This window comes from Pithys albifrons, chromosome 5 (genome assembly GCF_047495875.1).
Source record: "Pithys albifrons albifrons isolate INPA30051 chromosome 5, PitAlb_v1, whole genome shotgun sequence".
Classification (NCBI taxonomy): Eukaryota; Metazoa; Chordata; class Aves; order Passeriformes; family Thamnophilidae; genus Pithys; species Pithys albifrons.
Window position 1 is genome coordinate 29,042,914 of NC_092462.1, and position 21,215 is coordinate 29,064,128.

General features: G+C 40.9%; 1 protein-coding gene across 12 annotated transcripts in view; it reads left to right on the forward strand.

Annotated features, from left to right (window-relative positions):
* Positions 1 to 21,215, forward strand: part of EPHA5 (EPH receptor A5) — a 206,152-nt gene that overhangs the window by 142,092 nt on the left and 42,845 nt on the right. For 7 of the 12 annotated variants that reach the window (XM_071556045.1, XM_071556049.1, XM_071556052.1 and 4 more), the window contains 3 exons: positions 11,800 to 11,924; positions 14,716 to 14,875; positions 18,922 to 19,027. In XM_071556045.1, the coding sequence (XP_071412146.1) occupies positions 11,800 to 11,924; positions 14,716 to 14,875; positions 18,922 to 19,027 (391 nt within the window). The remainder of the gene's footprint in view (positions 1 to 11,799; positions 11,925 to 14,715; positions 14,876 to 18,921; positions 19,028 to 21,215) is intronic. The other 5 variants (XM_071556046.1, XM_071556050.1, XM_071556056.1 and 2 more) reach the window with 2 other exon arrangements.

The following is a 21,215-nucleotide window of genomic DNA, read 5'->3' on the forward strand; positions in this document are numbered from 1 at the left end:
AATGTGTTCATGATAACTCCCTTCTCAAGGTGACAGAGGAGCCAACCAGGAGAGGTGCCTTGTTCTCACCAACAAGGGGGTGTGAAGCTCAAGGGCAAGCTGGGCTTCAGTGACCATGGAATGGTGGAGTTTGAGTTCCTCAGGGCAGTAAGGAGGGCACACAGCCAAGCTAGCTACCCTGAACTTCCCTGAAGAGGCCAAAGTTTGCTATCCTGATCTTCTTGGTAGAGTACCATGAAATAAAGCCTCCAAGGGGGAAGAGAAGCCCAAGAAAGCTGTTTAATATTCAAGGATCACCTCCTCCCAGCTCAGAAACAATGCATCCCAACAAAGTGAAGGTCAAGGCAAAAATGCCAGGAATAGATGAACAAAGAAGCTCCTGGATAAAATCAAACACAAAAACAAAGGCTACAGAGGGTGGAAGCAAGAACAGGTAGCCTGGGAGAAATCCAGAGAGATTGTCTGAGCAGCCAGAGATCAGGTTAGGAACTCTAAAGTCATCATAGAATTGAAAGTGCCCAAGGCCATTAAGGGCAACAAGAAAAGCTTGTATAGGTACATTGGTGATAAAATGAAAACTAGGAAAATGTGGGCCCTCTCCAGAAGGAAACAGGAGACCTGGTTACCTGGGATATGGAGAAACCTGAGATACTCAATGACTTTTTTGCCTTAGTCTTCACCAGTAAGTGCTCCAGCCACACTGCCCAAGTCATAGAAGGCAAAGGCAGGGACTGTGCAAATTAAGAACCACCCACTGTAAGAGAAGGTCAGGTTCAAAATCATCTAAGGAACTTGAAGGGGCACAAGTCCATGGGATCTGATGAGATGCATTCTTGGGCCCTAAGGGAATTGGTGGAGAAAGTGGTTAAGCCACTATCAGTCATATTTAAGGAGTCATGGCAGTCCAGTGAAGTACCCACCAACTGGAAAAGGGGAAACATAACCCCCCATTTTTAAAAAGGGAAATAAGGAAGACTTGGGTAACTACCACCTGGTCAGTCTCACCTTGGTGTCCAGCAAGCTCATGGAGTAGATCTTCCTGGAAACTGTTCTAAGACATGTGGAAAATAAGGAGGTCATTGGTGACAGCCAATATGGCTTCACTAAGCGAAAATTGTGCCTGACAAATTTGGTGGCTTTCTATGACAGCTTTATGGTTTTGGTGGATAAGGGAAGAGTGACTGATGTCATCTACCTGGACTTGTGCAAAGTATTTGACACAGCAATGGATGACATCCTTGTCTCTAAACTAGAAAGGAGTGAATTTGACAGATGGACCACTGAATGGGTACGGAATTGGCTGGATGGTCACACTCCAAGAGCTGCAGTCAACAGTTTAATGTCCAAGTGGAGACCAGTAACGAGTGATGTTCTTCAGGGCTCACTGTTGGGACTGGTGCTGTTTAATGTCTTTGTTGGTGATATGGACAGTGGGATCAAGTGCTCCCTCTGCAAGTTCACTGGCATCACCAGGCTGTGTGGTGCAGTCAACAGGCTGGAGAGAAGGGAAGCCACCCAGAGGGACCTGGACAGGCTGGAGAGGTGGGGCTGTGCAAACCTCATGAAGTGCAAGGTTGCATCTGGGTCAGGAAAATCCCAAGTACAGATACTGGCTGGACAGGGAATGGATTGAGAACAGCGATGGGGAGAAAGACCTGGGAGTGTTGGGGGACAAGAAACTCGACATCACCTGTCAGTGTGCGCTTGCAGTCCAGAAAGCCAACTGTACCCTGGGCTGCATCGAAAGCAGTGTGGCCAGCAGATCAAAGAAGGTGATTCTGCTGGTCTATTCCACTCTCGTACCTGTAATAACTACATCTAACTCTGGGACCCCCAACATAAGGACATGAACCTGTTAGAGTCCAGAGAAGGGTTATGAAGATGATTAGAGGGCTAAAGCACCTCATATCTGAGGACAGGCTGAGGGATTTGGGTTTGTTCAGCCTGGGGAGAAGGTGGCTCTGGGAAGACTAACTTAAAGCAGCCTCACAGTATCTAAATGGGTCCTAAAAGAAAGCTGAAGAGAGACTTTTTACAAAAGCCTGTAAGAATAGGACTAGAGGTAATGGCTTTACAAGGAAAGAGGGTAGATTTAGGCCAGATATAAGGAAGAAATTTTTCATGATGAGGGTGGTGCTCACAGAAATTGTGGTTGCCCCATCCCTGGAAGTGTTCAAGGCCAGGCTGGATGAGGTTCTGAGTAACTTGGTCCAGTGGAAGGTGTCCCTGCCCATGGCAGGGAGGTTGGAACTAGATGATCTTTAAGGTTTCTTTCAACCCAGACCATTTTACAATTCTGTGAAGCTGCATTTCTTCTTCCTTCCAAGGGGGCATTGCATGCTTCTATGTATCACCAAACATTATCCCTTAGGAAGCTGAAGGTGCACCACTGATGCTATCAAGAGGTGTTTACCCAAGCACCTGTAGTAAGCTTTGATCTGTGCCGACTTTGCTAGTTAGCTTCATCTCAGTGCTTGGAATGTGAGATTTTAGGGCTAACAGTGCCCATGGTCACATTTAAGTGCCAAAAGACGCAGGGCAGGATACCTGAGTTGGCAGCAAGGATAGTATACAGTAGATTTTGTCTCTACTTTTCTCCCATTTCCCTTAAAAACAGTAAGAACCTGGACAGAGTTTGCACTGATCCAAAAAAGCCGTTGTCAGTGTAAAACCAAAGACAGGGTAGGAGTGGGTTTATGGTTCACACCTATATATGACCACAGGTATATAAACCTTTCCATTTTAGCTCTAGTCATTTTGAGATTTTACTAGTCTAGTTTTAATACTAGACTTGTTCTAATACTACTTGTTTGATATATTTTTATTTGTTTTTAAGAATTTTGATTCAAGTCTTCTGGTCTTCATTGACTTATGGAAAAGGTCTGGACTGTGGTTCTGTAAAGCTGGGGCCAGCTCTGGATCCTGTCAAAGGTGGTGGGCTCATGCTTTTCTCCCATTTCTGAATGAGAGGTGTGAAAAGAATAGTGGTGGTATTTGGAGGGGCCAAATACCATAGAAAATCCAAAACAAGCTACAGTGGGACTTAAGGAGTTTACCTATTCTTCCCTCTGACCTGCTGCACCTCTTCAGTAGCTGTTCTTCAAGTGGAAACATAAGGAATTTGTCTGCCTCTGATTTCACTGGAGTGTTTAGTAATTTGGCTTTAACATTAGAATTCATCAGCAAGACTGATTGCTGTATCATACAGAGTGGCAGGCTTGGCAGAGAAGGAAATTTCCCCTGCAATTTAAAAATGGCCCATGAATTTGCTGGCTTTAGAGTTTGATAGCAGCTGGAAGAAGGATGCAGCAAATCTTGTATGAAGAAAGGGCCAGTTTAGGAATTATGATGAATTATGGTAGGGAGTAGGAACATACACGTTTCACTCATTTTATTCAATATCTGTGTTTTGGTTCTGTTTTGTTCTTAATGGCATGTGATTTTAAAAGGAAGGTTTTGCTTAAATGCAAATAAGATATTAGGTTACAAATGATAGGAGAGGCACTGGTAAGTGTGCTGGAAGCCAGTCTGATCAATATACTCAATAATGAGGATTCTACAGCAAAATGCTGAGCCCTGTGGCTATGATCCAGTCAAATGCTGACAGCAGTGGTAGTACCCATGCACTTAAAATTAAGCTTTTTCCCAAAGTGCTTTGATGGATCAGAGGCGGAGTCCTTATCACCTTGCTAGGAGAGGAATTATAAGAGTGTTGTGAGTCAATAGTATTTATTCTTAGGCTTCACAACTGAACCACTAATGGAATATAGGGAAGTTACAGCTTTTCTGTGGCATGAAGGAATCCAGCTCTGGCTTTAACCACAAACTGTTCCTCAGCTTTGAGAAAAAGTCGCTAACTTGATTTCCAGACACCCTAGAAAAACTAAATCAAGTATTGGAATTCCCTGTAGATCTCCACCCTATGAGAAGATACTTCTTCATGCCTCTCCTCCTTGCTCCACCGACTCTTTGTCTCAGATACGCACTTGCCTTAGGTGCAAGCACCTGCTTGGGACATCAGGGAGGCCTTTTTTTCTTGAGCCCAGGCAAACTGTGAATGCCCCAAAGTCTTCCTTTCCCTTCTGAGGATCAGCGTAAATTGCATCTTACTAGGAACTGACTGTACAGGACTCAGTGCTGGTGCTGCTGTAAATACAAATTAATGTATGGTAGGCCTGGCAATTGGAAAGAAATTCCCCAAACAGTGAGCTATGGCCAGAGCCAGTCTTGCCAGGCCAGTTTTTTATATTATTTTTTTATAAACAGCCTGTAGCTTTATGAAGGGAATTTTGGACCCTGCAAAATACAGGTGAGAGTTTGCAAGCCTTCAGGTTTCAAGGGAAAAAAATTACTTTGATGTTACAAAGTCTAGTGCCCTTTGTAGCCCTCATACAGAAAGTCCTTAAAATTCCTTAGAATTCTCATACACCAATGGTCCTGATAAGCCATTGAATGCATTTGTTGATGAACAAGGTGGAGGTAATACTTCCTCTCCCGTGAGATGAGTGGGCTCAATATTATATAGTTTTCTATGATAAGTCCTCTGAGAAATCACAAAGGAAAAAAAAAACACCACAGTACAAAGGATTTCTCAACAACTGAAATACCAGGACATTCTCTACATCCCAACAGTGGGTATTTCCAGTAATGACTGTTCTGGTTAGTTCATGGTATCTGGAGATAAACTACTACTAATGCCATAATTCTCATTTAAAGCTTTTGAGATTGTTGGGCAAGGGTTGGGGTTCCTGTCAGCTGCAATTTTCTCTTGTGATATCTGATCATGTTTTCCTCAAGACTCATGCCTGCAAGTCATGTGAATCTGCAGGCAGCTTCCATTCTTGTAGAGCAGACGTCTCTCATCTGTGATTGGCAGGAGTCAAAAGTGTGTGTGTACAACTCTATAAACAGAAGGCAAATAGCAAAAATCCAATTTGTTCTTTAAAAACATGTGCTTTTAAGAGTCTTGCCAAAGATTATGTGGATTGTGAGATGGCAGCGATATATGATACATCTCATTAAATATTCTGGCTCTGTTGTACGTAGGGGGGTGCACACATGAGGAGTGACAAGGCAGTTTTACCCCAAAGGCTCTATAGTTCAGTGCCTAGATTTTGTGATATCTTAAAAGCTCTGCTTTTAATCCTGTTGCAATTGTAATGCATGATAGCCCTGACACAGGGTAACTTCATTATGCTAGATTGTTTAGAAACTATTTGCTTGCTTTGCAAGTGGTTTTTGGAAACATTCATGCAGTCAACAACAGGGCATATAGAAAGGAGTGCCAGAGGTGAGATGTTGCTATGGCTTCCAGGGTTGCCTCCCCAAAGGTAGGCGCTTCAATGAGTCTTAGCAGTATTTTGTTAAGGCAAAATATTTTGTGAGTGTCAAAGCTTGCTTTGGCTGCATCCACTGTCCTTCGAGGAATAAGTGTTGAGTCTTGCGTTCTGACAGTTAACACAGTATTTTAATTAAATGGAAAAGACTGCATACAAATATTTAAAGCTATACATTTTATTTTTTTAATATTTTATTCATCAATAATCAGTAATTGGTCTTAAAAACAAATGATATTTTGTAGATACATTTTTATAACACAAGGTATTGCAATAGGATTTGAGAAGTGATTTTTTACAAGCAATAAGGCTGCTCTCTTGCTATTTGTCCTTTTAATACCATTTTATAGTGATAGCTAAATATCATGGAGTGTTCATCAAAAGATTTGCTGCAAGAAACAGTAGGTCCTTGTGAGTGGGTCAGTTGTGGTAGCTAGTCACTGTGCTCTTTCTCTTGCAACCTCCTCCAGGAGATAGCAGAGAAAAGGTGGCCTTGAATTACATGAATTTGGCATGCACATACTCCTCCTTTCCCCCAAATGCAGTGGAATTACTGCAAGAAGAGGGTATTGGGGCACAGTAAATCTTGAAGTCTTGACAGCACTGGGGCATAGTCAGGTATATCTCCTGAGCTGTTACACGGATCAGAAGTAAGAGATGAGCCATTACCCCTGTGCTAATGCAAATTGCATCCAGATTACTTCTGTTTTCTCTCTAATGTGAATATGAATTGAAGGGGTTTTTCTGGTTTGAGTCTTTGAACCCATGAGCACTTCTCTGTAGTGGAGCTGCTGTTAATTAAAAGCATTGGGTTAGTCGTGTCCACAAAACCACGGCGTCCATACTGCTCTCTTTGCCTTTAGCAAAGGTACTTTTCTGGTGTCTTAGGTTCAAGAATCAGAAGCCTAGAGAGAAGTCTGAGGAAAGCTTTGTCAAAGAAAGAACAGGCTCTCCAAGAGAATTAGGCACCAATTTGTGTTTCACTTTTCATGAATTTAACCTGGCCAGCTGGGAGGCAGCAATGTCTTGGGTGCACCTTGGCTGTGACCAGCTTGGATGTCAAGTCATGTCCTATTCTTGAGCTCAAGGAGCCATGTGTTGAATCTTTTCGGAACTGGGGTGGGAGCCACCTGAAAGATTGACCCTTTTCAAATTAGATAGATCTAATTGCTTGGGTTAACCATGGATTCATATTACAAAAATAGAGCCCTACTTTCTGTCAGAGCCCCTGAGTGCTTTGATTGGCTTCCTCTCTCTTCTCTGTCCTCTTCTGTTTCAAAGTACATACCAGGGTATCTCAGGTTTCAGAGGCATTCAAAATAGTGGGAATAACAGAAACTGTAAATAGATCTACGATGTGGCACCTCAGATGTTCATCTCGAGAGGTAGAAGATGTGAAAAGACAGTACATATTCATTGCCAAAGAAATTTGAAGATTGTGTTCTCATTTTGATATTAGATGTATGAAAAGGACAAGCATGAAGGCCCCATCTACTCAAGGGACACCTTGAAAAATCACTTAGAAGAAGATGTTCTTCATATATGAACCCTGTTTTACGACTGGACTTTGATTTAGCAAGGTTTTTGGATTTAATCTAATTCTGGGGCTAAAATTTACCTCTTTGCATTATTTAGGACCTATGCATGATTGAAATTCCATGAAATATCTCAGATAGAATTGAAATGGCATTTAATGCTACTTAGTACAAGACCCTTTCATTCCCTGTACTCCATGTTTCAGAAACATTTTGCAAGCATCTGAAAAATTAGGGCCCAACCTTTTTTTGCCTAACTAGCCAGGCATGATTTGCAGCTACTTGTTCTCAAGGGACAAAGAGTTTTGAAATCCATTATCAGGCAAAGTTGGATACACTTTGGGTTATTAACAATTGCGCCATGAAAGTTTTGACTTCAATGCTAAGTTCTGACCCAGGTATAATATCAAAAAGTTCATCAAAAGCATGAACTGGACTTTGAAATCTTCTGGCATAAATTCAAACTGCAAAAGAAACATGGTACCACATGAACAGAAGAACCCTAAAATGTATTGAAAAGTCTGATGTGTTAGATCCCAAATGTTCACTCATTTAGGAATACATGTACTCATGGTAAAAGAAATTGCAAGCACATGAATATCCATAGCATAGATGTCTATAAAAAGTAATGTCTATATCTATAGACATCTGTGTCATAGATGTCTGTAACAGCAGCCAGGGCAGAGATGGGAGCAATAGGATCTTCCTTTTTGATGCCTTAGTTGTCTTTGGAAAGGGACCTGAAGCCCAAATACCTGGAAGGCCAAAGGAAGTGAAGGTGCCAGTCCCTTTGCCCACGTAAGTAAGCATCTCTTCATAGGCTGCTCTGGGTTGGTCTGAGTGAGGATCTGTCCTGACAGAAGTTAAAGCTGGATTAAGAGTCTTGAGCTGGTGGCTTGTCTTTTGCACTGAGAGTGAAGGGAGCTAATTTGTTTGAGTTGGGGTGGTTTAACATTATCAAAAGAGGAGAACTTCACTGGCTGTGGAGTTGAGTGGGAAGGGGGCCATTAGCTGTTGGTTTTGCCAGAGTGAAAAATACCAAGAAAAAAATAATTGGACTGGAGAGAGCATTAGATAGACTATGAAATATAGAAACTGGATTGTTTGTTTTATCTTGGTACAATGGTTATTTACCTAACAACATTAGTTTCTCTTAAAATATAATTAGCTTTTTATTCCACTAAGCATTATTGTATGTTAGACATTCATGGGACACAGCACAGTATGTTGTAAATATGGGGTTTGGTGCCTAGATGGCTAATTTGTTGCTAATGTCATTATTAAAGGTTGCAGAGGAACAACTTCCTAAAATGTCTGTTCCTCATGAACTATTCTTCTGTAGTTATTCAGATGTGACTAATGATGCATCTTCTGCAGAAACTTTAATTTATTTATTTGCTATGTCCTTTTATTATCCTTAGGAAATGTTAGAAACAGAACAAAAGAAAAAAAAAGGTAGAATCAGTTTTCTATGCTTTTCTTTGCGTCCTGATTAGTTTTTGGTCTCAGGAAAGCAAAAATGTACATTAGCAATTTCACACCTTGTTACATCTTCTGTTTGCTTTTATCACACGCATGGCTGTTTTCATAAATGGCAAACATAAACATAAATGATGTAATATCTCTCTTTGATCTTCAGTGTGTGAGTGGGAAATTAATGCATATGTGCAGATTACTTGTGAAGCAATGTGAACAATTCATGATGTACATTCACCTTTTGTGGTGTCAAGGCAGGAATTTGAACAAGACTTCTGTCTGCCTACATAAGAAACATGGGAATTTACAGCTTTATGTATCTTGACTCTTATGTGAATTTATTTTTTTACATGGAAGGTCTCTGTGGCTTGAGTTCTTTCTATTAAGAGGATGCTGCCCTTGCAGATGCAGTGACCTTTGAAAAGCAAGTCTCAAGTAATCCTTTTATTTTTCTGAGATCATATAGCACAGTATCCAGTTGCAGGCTTTTAAGATGGAGTGATTGCAGACTTTGTCCACTTGCCTGGATTGGATTACATTTTGTTTGACAAAGAAAACTCTAAAATACTTATACCTTCCTTCCTTCACTTCAGATCATTGTAGTCTCTGTGCATTGAGGAGGCAGAGTAGTTGCTGTATCATGCTAGCACCACTGGGATTTATTGAATTTACTTAATTGCCCTTTATCTCACGGTTACACTTTAACGCTTCTTTTGAAGGAGATTCAAAAAGGATAGGGTTACTCCTTTTCTCATTTACTTTAAGAGTTGGGTTACTCATTTTCTTATCTACCCTCCATTTCCCGGTAAAGCAGAGCGTTCTGTAGAGCCACAATTGAACATGTTAGAGACTTGCACACCAAGAGATTTAAGTCCATAAGGTTGTTAGCTAGCCAAGCTTTTTTGCACACTGCTTTTTAAAGAGAATGCTCTGTTTAAGGGGCGTAGGAAGTTTGAGCGATGCTTTTGGATGTCTGGGGGTCTATTTTGTGTTGTACTGTGCTGGTACACATGAAGGAGAGCTAAACTGCCCTGAACCTCCCAGAGAAAGATTTTTGCAGCACAGTTTGGGACCACTTGCATTGTTTTCTTAGTTTTAAAGCACTTGTGAGAGCTTTGATTCTATAAAGACTTCAGGATACTTCAACAGAGTGGATCAGAAGTCTATCTGGTCAGGCAGTTTTGATCCTGGGAATTGCGTGGTTTTCACCCTCCTGAGAGGCATCCAATACCAGGAAAGACTGAGGTCTCCCCTCACTGCACTTCTCAAGTTTGCTTTTACTCAGAGGAGTTTCAAAAGGTTTAATGCTCAACACTGACTTTCTCTATCCTGCCAGATCTTTGCTGCCGGCTCCGTAAGCATGGAATAGGTATTTGCAGGGATTTGGGAGCGTTGGGGAAGAATCCCAGAGGGCACAGGTCCCTTCTTCTGAGTACTTTGGTGGCTTCACCCCTGATCAGTAGTCATGATAAGTGATCAACATGGTCTCTTTAACTAAGATTGTAGGATTGCCTGTTATTTGGCACCATCACCACATAGTGATTCTTGTTCTCCAACGCCTCTGAAAATGATGTAGCTTCCTTGCATTAGAAGGGATCTTCATTCAGTTTTAATGGATCTCACTACACGCTATATCTTATCTGAGCTAATACATCTGACCATATATATGGTCACAGACCATGTATCTCACACACACAACTCAACTTGTTGTGCACATAAATGCACAATGCATATTTAGGCACCTTGACTAATTAAGGAAAGTCCTTCATCAGATTAGCAGTTTGTATTTAGGTTATTTGCCTTCACATAGCCCAAAAACTTGTAGAGGACATCAGCCAGGGATAAGGTAACTTTTGCAGATGAAAAATGTTTGGTGATGCCAGTGCAGTGCCTGCACAAATAATATGATCATCACTCAAGTCAAGGTGGTTTTTACTCATTCAGTGAAGCAGTTGCAAGCACAGTGGAGGATGCACAACTAAAGACGTTATCTGTGCAACTTGATGCCAGCTCTCCAGCAGAAATCAGTATGGAAATCGCCAACACTTTTCAGGATCCTCAAAGAGCCAAGTTGTGCAAGTATTAGTAAACAAGAGTGACTGGGGCTGAAAAAGACTGAGATGCGGGAACTTACTTTAACAGAGAAGCCTTGCTGCTAGCCTTCAGTCCAGGAATAGTTTTCTGGAGCTCTTCCCTTACTCTTTTGCTTAAAATCAGACCTGGAAAAATTAATTTATTTGTTGTCTTTATTTTACTTATTGGTTTAGGGGGGCGGGGGTGAGTTTTATTATTAAGATAACTAGCTAGTCTTGCATATACAGAAAAAAAATTTTGGAAGATAAAATGTGGTCCTTTGCTACTGCTCTTTGTGCTCCATTCCCCATATGGCCACAAAAATCTCTGCCATGGGTCTCCTCAGCCCCGCTGTCATACTTCCACATCCTTCTCCTGTGTGGAGAGTGAGTCAAAGTCCCTCAGCCCGGCGTGGGCTGTTTTTATCTCTGGAGGAGCTGCTTTTGGCCCTGCAAATGAGAGACTGAATTTCTCTTGTTCCCTTTTCTTTTCACTCAGTGTTGTTTCCTATTCTCTGGCATGAAATACCTGGGGTGTTACGGTTGCATTACCCATAGCAACTTTTGCTAGAGAGTTGGCAGGGGTAATAGCAACCACAACTTAAAAAGTCTCTGCAGACATCAGGCTGAATACAAAGGATCAAGCCTGTTTCTGATGCACATGTGTGCTGCAAAGGGCAGATAACCTTTAAGAGCTGCATCTTAAAATAATAAGCAGAGCTGGTATAGCCGCTTTCATGCTGTGGCTTTCCCAAGCACACCGCGAACTTCTGAACTGTGATTGTCATTAAAACCTTTTGCCATTTGCAAGGAATTAGCATCACTATGTGAACTGTAACACCCCAGCGATATTTATGGAGAGCAATTGAATTATAAAGGTTGTAATATTCCTTGCATCTGGAAGGAGGGGGCTAGAAGATGCCTAGGCTTAAATTACTTGTGACACAAAAAATAGTTAAGGAGCCCATGTAATTTAAGATCTTCTGAAAAATACATACCTTGAAAGCAGCCAAAAGAAAGCAAAACATAATCAGTAAGTAATTTTGATAATTTAGCCCCTTGACACATTTGAAAAGGCAAGATGTGGGGTTGATGTGTTTGAAAAGTGCTTGAAAAGACAGGGTTGATGTGTAAGATGCTGATGGTAGTTCATGTTGTTACTTTTCTTGTCTGGGTGATGCTGGTCAGCTGCTGAAAGTCTGCACAGTCCGGTTGTCAAAGATGGGCAAATACCACCAAGGTAAAAACAGGCCCTGCTGATTTGCAGTAGCTAAGGATTGCCTTGTGTTTGAGGATACACGGATGAGTTTGACTTTGGCCAGGGCAGACCATCTTGCTAACAATGGTTTTTGTCTGTTCTGTTTTTCTTCTGTCTTGCAGCACCTTCTCCAGTCAGTAGTGTGAAAAAAGGGAAGATAACTAAAAATAGCATCTCCCTTTCCTGGCAGGAGCCAGATCGACCCAACGGCATCATCCTGGAATACGAAATCAAATATTTTGAAAAGGTGTGATGGACTGATTGCTGAGCATCCCAAGTACCCTCTCTTTACTGTTTTCTTCTTTTAGTTATAATTATTTGAGTCATGGAAGAGAATGGAGCAATTTTGTGCATAAATCAATGTCAGATTGATTTTGCAGTAAATGATTAGGAAGACTTGAAATTAGGGTGTTGTTTTCCATTAGTGTGCCACTTCTCTTGGACAAATACATTAAATCTGTGTGTCAGATTCCTCTCTGGCCTTATCACATTAAGATAGAGCTGCTCATTTGTTAAAAATAGGAGGGTTGGGGACTGAGCTTCTATCTCCTCCCAGAAACATCAGGCAATCTCTTGCCTTAGATATTTCCATTTCTCATTTGATTTTCCGTCGATGGTGTAAGGAGAGGAGAAACGTTTTGTGGAGAGATTGTATATACTCTGATATGAAGAAGTGCATCCTGGCTTAAAAGCTTGCCTAGGTTTACCAGCCCTTGCTCTCCATCTAGTAGGAAGAATTCTCCCTACAAAACTTGCCTCTCTGACTCTTCATTTGAAATGTCAACTTGTTCTCTTCCTGCAAAATTAATGTGGTTTAAAATAAAAAGTTTACAAATGCCCTATATCAAAATAGTGTATTTTGAGTGATACAGCCTTTAATCTTTGGAAATCCTAAATTTCCCTGAATCAGCTTTGCAGGAGTTGAGTGAATAGCAATTTTTTGCCTTAGCTGGAATTGTAAGGTGTTCATTTTTACTTCTGAAACATCCAGGCTTTTAACATGAAAACAAGTGAAAAATAATGACATTGAGTCACAATTCCCTTGTGGGGGGATTGAATTTCTGTTTTAAGGAAGATACTTCATTAGCTCTGTCTATGACCCAGTTGAAATCACTAAACATGGACCAGGACTGGGTCCTTGCTCCTTCTCTCTTCTTTCTCTGACCATGGGAGGGTCAGACTGCTTAAGCAGTCCGTGTAAAGAGGAGAAAGAATTTCATAAATCTTCTCCATCAAGATAAAATCAACATTGTTATTACAATGAGGGAGCTTGCAAATGTGCACTGGATGTGTGAGTGACTTAAACAGGGCTGAGGATTCGAAGATTAAAGCAGAAAGCAAGAATCAGGATATTCTGTTGCTGGAAATAATCCATTACTAATTATTTTATTAATTTGTTTGAACTACTGTTGTGACACACTGAATCTTTCCCATGGAGTGGCTTGGGAAAATTAACTTCTAGAAACCTTGCTAATGAGCAAATAATTAAAGCCAAAAAAAAAAATCCTTATATTCTTTCACTTTCCTTAGTTTGTTTTCAAAGAAGTTGGCAGGATAGGATAGGAGGCTAAAAATGTTATATTTGTGATCTGGAACTATTCTCAAGTAGCTTCAGTAAATAGTTCTTCAAGTGCAAGTCCTTCGTGGGGACACAGCTCCAGCCAGTCCGAGTTCTGCTGCCTTGATTTATTTCATTCAGGCTGATAGAGATGTTTAGTGTTTTCCATGGAAATTGCAAGAATCTAAGTATTTGCAGAAGCCAACAGTGTATTGAAAACCTAATTGCCTGACATACAAGCAAAGGTGTGACCTAAAATTCACTTATTGCATATTAACCAGTTGTTGGTTTAGATTTGGGATGTTATCCTTAATCTTTTTGTTTGTTGCTACTAGAATTTATATTCTCTGCAGTTTCAGCCCTTCATAAGGGTAAATTCACATCATTTATTTTCAGGGACAAGAATGGTCTATATTAAGTGTTTGGGAAAATTGAGTTTTGTCAGATTGCATTCTGGTAAAAGCAATCACTCTAATAAGAGAAAAAAAGGCATGTATCTGTGTACGTGTGTGTGTGTGTGTGTATACACATTTCTCCAAAAGAGGTTTCAAATTAGAAATTCTGTAATTTGACATTAGAGATTCCCAGCGCCTTAATCAGGCATGTTGCTGCCCATGGGAAGTTGGCCATTAAATTAAAAATAAAAAAGAATGAAAATCAGTTCAGATCCTAAGATCTGTGCAGAAATCTCGGTAGGGATTTACTAAGAACTCTGGTTTAACTCATAATAATTGGGATCTGAGAGGATACGGTGAATAAAAAGCAGTTTCCAAATTTGTAGACCTTAATTTATGAGCTCTTGTCTAGATTATATGTTACAGTAAATAATTCTAAGAGTAATTACCAAGCATTTGAGCAAAATTTTAATCAAAGAACTGAAACTGTTTCACATTAGAAACTGATGTAGATGAAGATTTATTTCAGCAATTTTTCTTCTAGCTCATTTCTGCAGAAGAACAATGCAAAATTTAGGTATTTTCCTGGAGTTTTAGTTTATTATTCCCTTTCTAAGGTCTAATTCGTGGTTCTAGAAATGCCAGCATAAAGTTGTACAATACATAATATATTATTCTCTTTTAGGCTTAGTTACATTGCTGGAAAGCTGTTTTGGTATAAATTTAAAATCCCTTTCTAAGGTGATGGGGCTTTTTGTATCTTCCCTGTGCCTTGGAATCGATCTTTTTATGATAAACCTTTCCATTGCCCCAGGCCATCTACATCCTGAGTGATGGAAAGCTGCTTCTACTCCAGATGCCAGTCGCATGCCTGCTAGAATCACTGATTATAAATAGAAAATGAGATCTCACATTTTGTAGTGCAGAAGGGACCTTCAGAGAGGGGGGGGTGAGGAAAAAGCCTCAAAACTGCATACTTCAGTCATCCTTTATAATGTTGCTCTGAGGGTTAAGAGTCTGTCTTCTCTGAGAGCCGCTATTTGTGTATTTGAACTTTGTGGTTTTTTGGGGGGTGTTGGGCAAAGGACCAGGAGACGAGCTACACCATCATCAAATCCAAAGAGACAGCAATTACAGCAGATGGCTTGAAACCAGGTTCAGCATACGTCTTCCAGATCCGAGCCCGGACAGCTGCTGGCTACGGTGGCTTCAGCCGAAGATTTGAGTTTGAGACCAGCCCAGTGTGTAAGTCTTTTTAATTACTGTCAGCCTGTGTCTCTGGAAGTTACAGAAACAAGTCAGGAGATCAATATCTTTGCAGAGAGCTCTTCCTTGTTCTGGTTTCATCCTGTGACTTTGGAAACATCAGGCACATCATGACTATGCACTAGACGTATCAATCCTTTGCTTCCTCAACCCACATGATGAGCAGGAGATCTTCAGGCTTTAGAAATTCATGGCATTCCTTGATTAGAAAATTCCTATAATTATGGAATTTATGTATTTATATGATGCAATAGAGGACAAGAGCTCTTTTCTCAGGAGAGACAGAGGGGATAGGACCTGCTCCTCCACACCTCTTGATGGCCATCTGCAGAGGATGCTGAGCTCTCTTAAATATCTACATTTGAGGAAAAAAAAAATGAAATAGTGTCTCTCTGCAAGGAGAGGAGTTGAACCAGCATTGGTGTCTTGGTGCAAGTTCCTGTCAAGTTAGAAAATGGTTTCTGTTGGCTGCCAATGCCACAAGCTCAAGGAAAGGAATTTGACTTTTGATCAGAAATGAAAAAAAATGTGCACTGCATGTGCAGGACTTCTGCTTAGCCTGGTACAGATTTGTGGGGGTTTTGTTGCTTTTGGGGTTTGAGGGTTTTTTTGGTGATTTTCTTACCTGTTGAATCTGATTACCCAGGTCTGGATTCTGTGGCAGGGTGAACTCCTGAGGCATGCAGAGGCTCAGCTGCTCATTCTTCTGTGTTCAGGCATAGTTGTGGGGAAGTTCTTTTTGTTCCAAATACAAAAATTTTGGCAAGGGGACTAACCAGAAAATATATCTTATCTCTTCTAGTTTGTACAGCTGTCATTTATTAATTTTTTATACTGTTTGCATGGAAGAGAAATTTTGTGGTGGAAATACTCTGTTCATTCCTGTGGAAAAGACTATTTTCTGTGTTTTCCTTGCAAGTTTAAATTCATCAATACTTTGATGACTGTTATTCCAGTTCATTTAAAATTCATCATCTTTGAGAAGAAGATGCCAAGTTGTCTTTTCAATGCATGCTACCTTTGAAACAGTAACAGATTTTAAAGGAATCATTATACACGTGCAGATGTAGCTGTGGAGCCAGTGATTTAGCTAGTACAGTAAAAATTGCATCACGATGCAAACATTAATGCAATAAGAATGGTCTATTTAATGTATAACTTACTGTATTAACCATTAATCGTGCCCTATAAGTAGCAACAAAACCATGTTGTGCCAAAAATTACTATATATAGTTTTGCTCTCAGGTGGAAAGTTTCTAGCTTAGATTAATTTGAGTAATAGTGTTCCAGACTGTTAGGAAGTAACACATGAAATATATGCACATTTGATCTAGGTACCTACAATCCTGGTCCAAAAATAATGGTGCTTCCATAAAGCTCGTCATGGAAGTGAAGTATCTGTGTGAATCAGGATTTTTTAAGGGCATCATGTGAAAATATCTTTAAACACTAGAAATGTGTTGAGTCATTTTGTCACACCTGCATCCTAGTCTTTTTAGCATTTTAAAGGCAGAGAAGTAGGTACTTCTCTGATACTAAGGAGCTGCTGGTAAAGTCAGAGGAATACCTACTGCATGGTCACCAGTTCGGGAGCTGGGAACTGTTCCTCTCTTGGACTCAAGCTCTGACTGAGACCAGACTTTACAAGATGATTAAACTCTTGATAGAATTGAAATACAATGTAAGCCTCAGTATCTTGCAAAAAAAAAATGCAGCTCTGTTTTACATTTAAAACCTTATAAAAAGCCTTTTTCTTTCCCAAGGCCCTGTATAAAGTCAGTATTAGTGTCAGGAGTAACACTGCTTTCCTGCATGTCTTGGAGAATCTAATAGCAAGCACAGATCCAAGTCTCACTGCTATATCAGAGTTCAGATCTGAACTTCCTGTTAGAGCCAAAAAAAAATTATTTTGATTCAAGCACAAATGAAAACCTTTCAGTGACTGTTATGAGAATCAAAATCAGTCTCCAAATCATTTAGACTGAACAACAGGTTTTGTTTCCAGTTCACAAAATTTCTATAGTTACCTTTAATACACTTGGAGGAAGTGTACAACAACAGCCTGAGAAACGCAATGCAGGCGAAGCTTTAACCTGTTTTGGACTTTTCTCCTCTTCCAAATTCTGGGAATTTTTACTTACTGCTGCCTCCATGTACAATTCTGCAAAGTACCATGAGGCAGCCGGGGCTTTATTTTTCAGTGAGATATTTTTTATTTGTGTGGAAGCTGTTCCTGGATGTATCCACTTGTTGTTGTCCTCCTTGCCAAATGTGTCCGAGATTGTTTAGCCCTGATAAAACTAACCTTGCCAAAAGCTAGGGTTTGGCTTGGTTGGTGAGCTCATCCAGCTGATCTGCTGGGCAGGAGTAGGAACATGTCACCAAGTTGAGAAGGGGTAATGCAGGTGTTTGTGTGTGTCCAGCTTTGAAGGGCAGCAAGGTCCCAGCTCATCTTACGAATTCAGGCTTTTTAGCTGTAATAGATTACAGCAGGATTTATTTTATTTCCCCATCCCTTGAGCTGTGCAAAAATACCACCAGTCATTGCTTAATGTTCTCCTTTAAATGTTTTTCTTTTTGATTATTTTGTCAAGAAAGCAATAAAACATCATCTTAATGAACCCCCATAAGTTTGTGAAGCTAATAAAATCTCCAGATGATGGCAGGGCTTTGGGGCAGTCAACATGAAATATATAACTTATTAGAACCCATCCTTCTGAAATCATTTACACTGCTGTAGCAGGTCCACCCCACTCACATTTAAGTGCCAAAGAGCTCCCATATGAAGAACTACTTGAAGTCCATTGCAGATCAATGTTTATTGCCATACCTTTTTGTCTTTCTTGTCTTCTAACAATTAATAGGGGGCTATATTCAGTTATTTTATAGCCTTCATAACATTAATCCTGTGCTAGGGACCCTTTTCTAGTTCAATCACTTTAGTTAAAGGCTTCTTCAGTATGCTGTCAATTCCTGCTGGTTCTCCAGGTGGCTGAAGGTTTCATCCCAGCTGGCATAAGGGTAGGAACTATAATGAGGTTTTTCCCTGCACAGCAGCAGTGCCTGTGCCAGGGCCCTGGTTTTGTGGGAAGGATGTGAAATTTATGCCCTGGGATAGTTAAATATATGCCACAAAATAAGCTGTCAGTGAAGAGGGCAAGGTGAGGAGGCTCTGGTTTCTACTTGGAGAACCCCACATACAAATCCCTAGGGAGAGATGAGCTCCTTCCCCTGCAGCGTAGGGCAGATAAACAAGATACAAGTGGTATTAGCATTTACATTTTACAGGCTCCAGAAGCTTGCTGCCCTGCTCTTACTTAACCTATGTCAAAATTCAGTTCCTGAACAGCTTTCTTGACCTTTCTGCTGGCATCTTTATTCTGCTGGAAGGATTTGTCTCCTGCCTTTGGCAGAAGGGCTCTTTAGAAGGCATGGACTGGAAGAGTTTTGCTTCCCTTGGCTTATAAAAAGACCAACCAGTGTATGTCTCTTACCTGTTTCACAGAGGGCACCTTCTGATCACATGATACAGATGCCACAAGGAGTTAGTTTATCATTGCTTATAGATTCTTGAAGTGCAGGTAATTCTTTTTATCTTGGAGATCTTGCTTATGTCGCTTAACAATAACATTCTCCCTGAAATAATAACAATGAATGTTCTCCCTGAAAATGGGAGCCTGTTGGGTTTTCATCTTTTGTCTCTATGATTTCTAATGCAGCTAACTCGAGAGAAAAACTTGAGTTCCCAAACTCAAAGGCTGCATTCTGCAGCACTTTGGTTTCTGAATTCAGCAATGAGATGCGATCTGCTGGGGTTTTGGCTTAGTGTTGTATGTGGTTTTGTTTTTTTTCCACTCATATCCTTGCCAAACTAGAAACAGCGAGCAAAAGGGAAAAACACAAACCATAAAAGAAGAAATGAACTGGTAAGATTTGAAACCTCGCTGGCAGCCTCACTAGAAAGACTCATATGAGTGGCGACTGTCGTTTTAACCTTAATCTCCATTTTCTGTTTCTCATCTCAGCAGTAGCTGCATCCAGTGACCAGAGCCAGATTCCTATAATTGTTGTGTCTGTAACAGTGGGAGTCATTCTGCTGGCTGTTGTTATCGGTTTCCTTCTCAGCGGAAGGTAAGAGAAGAAGCTGTGTATTTATACTTCCCCAACTTCTGTAATAACTTTTATCTGTCCAGCTGATTAGAGCCATTTAGGCAAAAAGCAGCTTGTGAACGAAACTGTCAAGCAGTAGCACTGCAAAACAGCACGGGAGTGGGCTGATTAATCTGTTTGGACAAGCAGAAATGACAAAGGCTCACTCACAGATGTAGTTCACTTCTCAGTGATTTTCATCTGTATATAGACTGGCCCTGATTATTTGACTTGATTACTGCAGGAGTGTTTTCACATTCCTTTAAAAATAATCAGAATATATTGTGGGTTAAATATCCTCAAGCCCGTATGTTTACACTCAGAGTTTGTAATGGACTTTGCTCACAGAGAAAACTTGACTTCAGGAAAACACTTGTAATGAAAATGGGAAGAAATCCACCAGAATGGCCAAATGCCTCATATGTTGGGCAGATCTGGATTTCATTTTTCATATGTAGGATACTAATGGGTTCCCCAAGTGTTAGTAAATTATACAGAGAACTCCCCCCATGGAGGGAGACACTCAGCTTCAAACCATCAGATGATCCCACTGACTTCTCATGTGCTTAAACATAGGCAAGTGATAAAAGCCTGGGCTATACTATCTTTGACAACTCTAATGGAAGCTGATGGAATGTGTTGATGAGCAAGAGATTGTGGTACTGGGGCAAAATCTGGCTTGTATCAGAATCAGTTTGTACTGCAACACTCAATTTGTGTGGCAGCCAGCATACAAGGCACTTTTTTCTTATTCTAAATGTTTATTAGTACATTTTTTTAGTGGCAATAGTCAAACAATGCATCATCCTTCATGCAAAGCAATGTGAAGTGCAAAGTAAACATTTATGCTTCTAAGGTACCAATCAGCCCACAGTTGTTTTCAAGATACAAGTCTCTCTTAAGCTCAGGTCTAGCAAGAAGGCTGTAGATTATAGGATATTGTAAGTGTTAGGAGATGTTACAGATCCAGAGGAACTGCACTGAATATGTTGGTTGAGGGTCTTATTTACCAGAGGAGGTAGGGTATCAGTCTGCAAATGCAGAGCAGTGAAATCCAGCCAGGTTGAGCAACTGGGTTCCCAGGCATAAGGCATCTGTGGAAGGACATGGACACAGTTACTTCCTGTCTTGAAAGGTAAGTGTGCTGCCAGACTCATCTCCACTCAAGGTCGGAGACTGACAGTCTTTTCCAGCTCAGCCATTAGGGCTCCTGTCGTCTGCTTTGAGTGACTTGTTGGACTTAAAAATGGAAAAGTAAATGATCCTGTCTGCTTGAGAAGCAGAGGTGTTGGGGGAGGGTGCATGGCTGAAGGCAATTCACACCAGAGCCTACAAGAAAGCTGTAGTCAAAAGACTTGACTCTGAACACAGTAAGCAGGAGTTCAAGTCTGTCATTAAAGGCTAGGAGTTTTGATTCAAATTCCTCCTCAAACAGAGCAAGTGGATGTGAACTTTGGCTTCCTCTGTGTGCTTGTATCAGTGCAAACAGGATTAATGCATGCATGACCCTAGGGAAGCTATGAATGTAACCTGACACCTGTGCAGGGAGGAGTCTGGGGAGTGAATCACAGGTGAAGGAATGTATATCCCTCTGTGGCCAGAGTATTACTACTGTGTAGCTACCAGTAGCTCTTGCTCTTCCCACAGTCACTGGCAAGTGCTCAGGACCCTTCCAGGGAGAATGGACCCTTGTAGGTCTCCTATTTACTGCTAACCTCTCTGATGCAAGCAAGCAGTTGCAAATCCTGAGCCATTTGTCAGCAGTCCTTGTTAGTTACGTGTTTCTGTCCTTTTGCCTAATGGGCTTTCCAGGATGTTCTTCCTCTTAGCACTTTATCTCTTGGGCATGCTTATAAAAGCGTTGTCTCCTTTGGCCAGAGTTTATCACCACCTCTTCTGCTGCCTTAATCCTCCTACCTTGTACTCACATCTTCCTCTGTGGGCCCCAGGGCAGCTGCAGGTTCCCAGGAGCTTCTTCATGGTGCCACACTGGATGTGTGGGAAAGGGCAGGCACAGGGAGCTGAGCTCTTCGTCCATTTTTATCTTTTGAACCTTTACCCTAAACTGAGAAGAGCACAGTCCCTTAGCTGGAGGTGGTAGAGAAACCTCCAGCACAAAGGTTTGGTCCATTAGAAAACTGACTTCAAAACCACAGAGCTTCTCAGCCAG